The sequence below is a fragment of the Penaeus japonicus genome, unplaced genomic scaffold, assembly GCF_977035675.1.
Source record: "Penaeus japonicus unplaced genomic scaffold, GWHDUDI00000001_assembly GWHDUDI00000011, whole genome shotgun sequence".
Taxonomy (NCBI): domain Eukaryota; kingdom Metazoa; phylum Arthropoda; class Malacostraca; order Decapoda; family Penaeidae; genus Penaeus; species Penaeus japonicus.
The window spans coordinates 1153499-1160998 of NW_028234413.1; the positions used below are offsets into that span (position 1 = coordinate 1153499).

At 39.3% G+C, this 7500-nt stretch overlaps 1 protein-coding gene across 2 annotated transcripts in view; it reads left to right on the top strand.

Annotated features, from left to right (window-relative positions):
- Positions 1-2011: 2011 nt before the first annotated feature.
- Positions 2012-7500, top strand: part of LOC122254440 (eukaryotic translation initiation factor 4 gamma 1) — a 7492-nt gene continuing 2003 nt past the window's right edge. The window contains exon 1 of one of the 2 annotated variants that reach the window (XM_086541495.1): positions 2012-2068. In XM_086541495.1, the coding sequence (XP_086397621.1) occupies positions 2066-2068 (3 nt within the window). In that variant the 5' untranslated portion in view covers positions 2012-2065. Of the gene's footprint in view, positions 2069-4466; positions 4536-7500 lie in introns of those variants that run through there. The other variant, XM_043018137.2, reaches the window with a different exon arrangement.

Consider the following 7500-nt stretch of genomic DNA (forward strand, 5'->3'; position numbering starts at 1 on the left):
CTTTTAGTCCCAGGTTATTTTTATAGAAAGTACGGAAGTACGGTATTCAATGCAATAAAAAAGTTTTGCATCAAATAAGTAGAAAATGATAATGATTCACATATACACACAAGCATATCTGAAATAAAAAAGCATAAATAAAAATATTCAGATAAACAGATTTTATTTTTGTTTACATTACTCTGTAGAAGAAAATGGAACAAAAATAAAAGGGAAACGCAAGTAGATCTAATGTTAACGTGTCCTGTGGTATTTCATGTATATAAAAACAAAAACAAAAACAAAAAACAAAAACAAAATATGTATGTCTGCTTTACGATCGGCACAAAAAAAAGTGAATTTCCAGGAAAATGGAAATAACCGGTCAGGGTAAGTTTGGATAAGGTTGTAATTTTGGAAAATCTGATTCCTTCAGTGTGAAAGTGACGTTAAAGAGGTTATAACAAGGAGCTTTCTATCCCATGTACATACTTTATTGTAGATTTCTTTTCTTTCGCCCTTCCTTTCGGTGTCCAGAAAGATGAGTTTAATAAACCGTTATTTTGATCTCGATGGAATCCAGTCTCAAGTTAGGTTAAGGGGCCCATACACGTTCAAAAAAAGCGTCAAAATTTTAATATCAAAATTTTGATGCAAAATTTGAGTGTGTGTAGGACGTTCTGATGTCAAAAAGAGATTTAATGCAAAATCTTGACGCTTTTTTTGAACGTGTACGGGCCCTTTAACCTAACTTGAGACTGGATTCCATCGAGATTAAAATAACGGTTTATTGTAAGTGTTATATTGGAAATAGTTAGACATGCTGTCCTTCATACAACTGGTTTTATTTGTGATATCCAACCGTAAGAAAGGTGCAATATCCATAATAATAACTATATGTAATATCTACTGCATATCAAACCAGTTTGTGTACATTTCATTATTGCTATATCCCTATGTCAATCATCTCTTTCAACACTTAAGGTCAATAAATCTAATCGCAAATATCCTTTTTGTGTACAATACCATGTTCTTTACGTGTTCTTTACGTGTTCTTCAAGTGTTCTTTACGTGTTCTTTAAGTGTTCTTTACGTGTACCGCCCTTACTATCCGAAGACCCTGAACACGTCAAGACTGGCAATTGCTTGTCATTGCTTGATACTATTTACTCTTTTCTACACTGAGTTTGGATTTTGTAGATCATTTAGAAAAGGTAAAGGCATACGCATGTAGTATCTATGTAAAGAAATTTTGTTATTTGGTTTCAAGGATGACTTGAACATACAAAGCATCAAATCTCTATCTCTCTGTCTCTGTCTCTGTCTGTCTCTCTCTCTCTCTCTCTCTCTCTCTCTCTCTCTCTCTCTCTCTCTCTCTCTCTCTCCCCAATGCATAATTTCTCTCTCTCTCTCTCTCTCTCTCTCTCTCTCTCTCTCTATATATATATATATATATATATATATATACATATATATATATATATATATATATATATATATATATATATGTATATATATATGTATATACATATTTATATTTATATACTTATATTATTGTGGGTCTTGAGTAGTAGGCCTACCCCATTCCTTGATTTTAAAAAGTATTCATTTACTGTTATCGTTACCAATTTTTTTTATGACCAGCATCATCATTAGCATTCTAACCTTACCGACAATAAAACTAAACACTTCTTCCCGTAAAATAAAGGAATAGAGGAACAAGTAAGGTCAGGTAACCTTGCTAAATGTTTCCTTGATGACTAAGCACTCGAAAGCCATAGAAGTAAAGAAAATATTAACAGAAAAAAAAAAAAAATCCTGGAAATGCACGGCAGAGAGTAAATATCTCCTGATTGATTATAATCATTACTAGTATCAGCTGTAGGTCAATTATTGTTGTTATTCTTATGAGCATTTCACCATTTATGCATTTGTCAAGCCATTCATATGCTTTTGTCATTAATTATTTCTGATGCTAACATCACCATCATCATTAAAACGTGTTCCTCTGAAGTCATCAGTATCATCCTTCTTATAGTTCAGAATTGCTCTTCGCTAATCCCCTTATCATTTAGCGCGGTACATCATGGTAAGTACGGTTATCGTGTCATTTGTTGTCCCTTGACATCATCAGCTGTATTCTAAGTCCTTTTCGCAGAGTACATGACATGAACATGCCGCGTTTGGTATTCTAGAAGCTCGTATTCGTGTCAAAAGCGTGTCAAAAAGTATTGGAACATTTGTGGAAACTCAGTGACACGAGGGTAGACTTATCACGATAGTTACATGGGCAAAAAAAATCATATTTTTATTGTACTCTTTCTTATCAATACTTCATATGAGCATATTACGTTGGGAAAGTAATATCCATAGTGGATATATTAGGCATCATTGTCCTAGACTTGGATTACAAACTCTTTTAGAAAAACATGGATTCTCTGCTGATTTTGAGTTTGTTTACCTTTTGGCGGACTTTTCGAAGGAGAGTGAAGGTAAATGAATGGTAAAAGTAGTCAGGGACGTAAACCTAAAGTATATAATTATATGAAATGTGTATACATTCAATCTATATGTATGATATATTAAAGATACGCATATATGTACAGTATATACACATATAAAATAAGGAAGATCTATACTTAAACATGGAGCATAGACTGAATTGCCAAACGCGCGTTCGTGAAATGGTTGTCAGTTCTTTAAAAAGGATCAACTACAACGACTGATTCATACCAAAATTGAACTATCTTTTGTTAGTGCTACCTATGATTGTAGTTTCTCTTATGAATTTGTCGTTTGGACAGTGCCATTCATCCGAAACATGTTAACTTTGGAACGGTTGGTAAACCTGAAGCAGCTGACACAGACGTGCCACACTTTTGCGACCTTCGTAACATGAACACGACATGAACACATCATGAACATGACATGGCTACGACACGCAGAAAACGTCCTAGAATACAGCTGCATGTTCTATTTTACTCCTACAACGTGTGTGTTTGTATTTGTTTATTTTACAGCAGTATCTTAAATCTTCGTTTTAACCTAAAATGTGTTATGTTGTCTGTTTTTTCACATCTCTCTCCTCTTTCCTCTCTCTCTCTCTCTCTGTCTGTCTGGTTTTGTCTCTGTCTCTGTCTCTGTCTGTCTCTCTCTCTCTCTCTCCCCCTCCCTCTCTCTCTCTCTCTCTTCTTTCTCTCCTCTCTCTCCCCTCTCTGTCTCTCTCTCTACTCTCTCCACCTCTCTTTCTCACCTCTCTCCCTTTTCTTTCTCTCCTATCTCTCTTTTCTCCCTCCCCCTCTCTCTCTCTCTTTTTCCTCGATCTTTCTCTCTCTCTCCTATATTTCGCTCCTCTCTCTTTTCTTTCTCGCTTCTTTCTCAACTCTCCCCTCTTTTCCCTTCTCTTTCTCAGCCCCTCTCTCCTCCCCCTCTTTCCTTTGCTCTCTCCCCTCTCTCCTCTGTCTCCCACCCCCTCTCTCTCTTCTCACTTCTCCTCTCTCCGTCCCTCTTTCTCTCCCCTCTCTCTCTTTCGCTCTGTTTCCTCTCTTTCTTTCTCCTCTCTCCCCCTTTCTTTCTCACCCGTTCTCTTTCTTTCTCTCCCTCTGTCTCCTCTCTTTCTCTTCTCCCTCTCCCCTTGTTTTCTCTTCTCTCTCCCCTCCCTCACTTTTTCTCCTCTATCTCCCCCTCCCTCACCCTTTCTTTCGTCTCCTCCTCTCCTTTCTCCTCTTTTTCTCACCCGCTCTCTTTCTTTATCTCCCCCTCTCTCCTCTCTCTCTCTCTCTCTCTCTCTCTCTCTCTCTCTCTCTCTCTCTCTCTCTCTCTCTCTCTCTCTCTCTCTCTCTCTCTCTCTCTCTTTCCCCCTCCCCCCCTCTCTCTCCTCCCCCTCCCCCCCCCCTCTCTCTCTCTCTCTCTCTCTCTCTCTCTATATATATATATATATATATATATATATATATATATATGTATATATATATGTATATACATATTTATATTTATATACTTATATTATTGTGGGTTTTGAGTAGTAGGCCTACCCCATTCCTTGAATTTAAAAAGTATTCATTTACTTTTATCGTTACCAAAGATTTTTTTTTTTTTTTTTTTTTTATGACCAGCATCATCATTAGCATTCTAACCTTACCGACAATAAAACTAAACACTTCTTCCCGTCAAATAAAGGAATAGAGGAACAAGTAAGGTCAGGTAACCTTGCTAAATGTTTCCTTGATGACTATGCACTCGAAAGCTATAGAAGTAAAGAAAATATTAATAGAAGAAAAAAATCCTGGAAATCCACGGCAGAGAGTAAATATCTCCTGATTGATTATAATCATTACTAGTATCAGCTGTAGGTCAATTATTGTTGTTATTCTTATGAGCATTTCACCATTTATGCATTTGTCAAGCCATTCATATGCTATTGTCATTAATTATTTCTGATGCTAACATCACCATCATCATTAAAACGTGTTCCTCTGAAGTCATCAGTATCATCCTTCTTATAGTTCAGAATTGCTCTTCTCTAATCCCCTTATCATTTAGCGCGGTTCATCATGGTAAGTACGGTTATCGTGTCATTTTTTATCCCTTGACATCATCAGCCGTATTCTAAGTCCTTTTCGCAGAGTACATGACATGAACATGCCGCGTTTGGTATTCTAGAAGCTCGTATTCGTGTCAAAAGCGTGGCAAGTCGTGGCAAAAAGTATTGGAACATTCATGGAAACTCCGTGACACGAGGGTAGGCTTATCACAATAGTTACATCATGTTATAATCATATTTTTATTGTACTCTTTCTTACCAATACTTCATAATTATGAGCATACTACGTTTGGAAAGTAATATCCATAGTGGATATATAAGGGATCATTGTCCTAGACTTGGATTACAAACTCTTTTAGAAAAACATGGATTCTCTGCTGATTTTGAGTTTGTTTACCTTTTGGCGGACTTTTCGAAGGAGAGTGAAGGTAAATGAATGGTAAAAGTAGTCAGGAACGTAAACCTAAAGTATATAATTATATGAAATGTGTATACATTCAATCTATATGTATGATATATTAAAGATACGCATATATGTACAGCATATACACACATAAAATAAGGAAGATCTATACATAAACATGGAGCGTAGACTGAATTGCCAAACGCGCGTTCATGAAATGGCTGTCAGTTCTTTAAAAAGGATGAAGTACAACGACTGATTCATACCAAAATTGAACTATCTTTTGTTAGTGCTACCAATGATTGTAGTTTCTCTTATGAATTTGTCGTTTGGACAGTGCCATTCATCCGAAACATGTTAACTTTGGAACGGTTGGTAAACCTGAAGCAGCTGACACAGACGTGCCGCACTTTTGCGACCTTCGTAACATGAACGCGACATGAACACATCATGAACATGACATGGCTACGACACGCAGAAAATGTCCTAGAATACGGCTGCATGTTCTATTTTACTCATACAACGTGTTTGTTTGTGTTTATTTATCTTATAGCAGTATCTTAAATCTTCGTTTTAACCTAAAATGTGTTATGTTGTCTGGTTTTTCACATCTCTTTCCTCTCTCTCTCTCTCTCTCTCTCTCCCTCTCTCCCTCTCCCTCTCCCTCTCCCTCTCCCTCTCCCTCTCCCCCCCCTCTCTCTCTCTCTCCCTCTCTCTCTCACCTGTTATGTTGTTTGGTGTTCCAGTCTCTCTCTCCCCTTCCCCTTCCCCCTCCCCCTCCCCCTCCCTCTCCCTCTCTCCCCCCCTCTCTCTCCCTCTCTTGCTCCCCCTTTCTCTCTCTCTCTGTCTCCCCCCTCTCTCTCTCTCTCTCTCACCTCTCTCTCTCTCTCTCACCTCTCTTCCCCCCCCCTCTCTCTCCTCTCTTTCACTCTCCCTTTCACTCTCTTTCTCTCTCTCTCTCTCTCTCTCTCTCTCTTCTTTCTCTCCCCTCTCTGTCTCTCTCTTTCTTCTCTCTCTCCTCTCTCCACTTCTCTTTCTCACCTCTCTCCCTTTTCTTTCTCTCCTCTCTCTCTTTTTCCTCGATCTTTCTCTCTCTCCCTGTCTCTCCTATATTTCGCTCATCTCTCTTTTCTTTCTCAACTCTCTCAACCCTCTTTTCCCTTCTCTTTCTCTGCCCCTCTCTCCCCCTCTTTCTCTTGCTCTCTCCCCTCTCTTTCTCTGCCCCTCTCTCTTTTCCCTCTCTCTCCTCTCCCCCCCTCTTTCTCTCTCTTTGCCTTCCCCCCTCTTTCTCTCCCCTCTCTCTCTTTCGCTCTGTTTCCTTCCTCTCTTTCTTTCTCCTCTCCCCCCCCTCTCTCTCTCTTTCTCTCTCTCCCTTTCTTTCTCACCCGCTCTCTTTCTTTCTCTCCCTCTGTCTCCTCTCTCTCTCCTTTCTTTCTCTTCTCCCTCTCCCCTTGTTTTCTCTTCTCTCTCTCCCCCCTCCCTCACTTTTTTTCCTCCCACCCCCCTCCCTCACCCTTTCTCTCCTCCCTCTCTATCTTTTTCTCCTTTTTCTCTTCTCTCTCTCCTCTTTTTCTCACCCGCTCTCTTTCTTTATCTCCCACTCTCTCCTCTCTCTCTGTGTCTCTCTCTCTCTTTCTCTCCTCTCTCCTCTCTTTTCCTCCTCCCTCTCCCCTCTCTCTCTTTCTTTTCGATCTCCTCTTTCTCTTCTCTCTCTGTCTCTCTCTCCTCCTACTCTCTCTTTCTCTTGCTCTCTCCTCTCTCCCCACCTCTTTCTCTCATCTCTCCTCCCTCCCCTCTCTCCTCTTTTTGTCTCCTCTTTCTCCTCGTCTCTATCTACTCTTTCTCTCTCTCTCTTCTTTTTCTTTCCCCCCTCTCTCCTTTCTCTTTTTCTCTCTCCCTCTCTTCCCCCCTCTCTCTCTCTTCTTTCTCCTCTCTCTCTCTCCCCTCCCTCCCTCCTCCCCCTCTCTCTCTTTCCCCCTTTTTCTCTCCTCTATTTCCTAATTTTCTCCTCTCTCTCCCCTCTCTTTCTGTCTCTATTTTTCACTGTCTTCTCCGCTCTCTCCATGTTTCACTCTCTGCTCTATCTTTCCTCCCTTTCTATCCTTTTTTCTCTCTCCTCTCTTCCCCCCCCTTTCTCTCTCTCATCTCTCCCCCCCCCCCTCTCTCTCTCCTCTTTCTCTATCTCCTGTCTCTCTCTCTCTCCTTTCTTTTTTCCTCTCTCTCTTTGCCTCCTTCCCTCCCTCCCTCTCTCCGATTTGCATTTGATTAATTATTTATTTTTTATTCTCATTTTATTTATTTATCGTTTTTTCTATTCATTATTGTTATTATTTTTTGTGTATGTGCATGTATGTATGTATGTATATGTACATATTTATATATTTACAAAAATGAATTTGTCATGGGATCCTCTTCCCCCCCCCCTTAACTGAGGTTTTACCCGTCATCTTTATCCAAACTCCATTTCCTTTTTTTTAACGTCATTGATTTTTCACGCATAACCAACCTCACCTATTTACCCTTTTCTTTGAATTTCCGATAAAAATAATTTCTATTACTCTACTGTATTATTGAT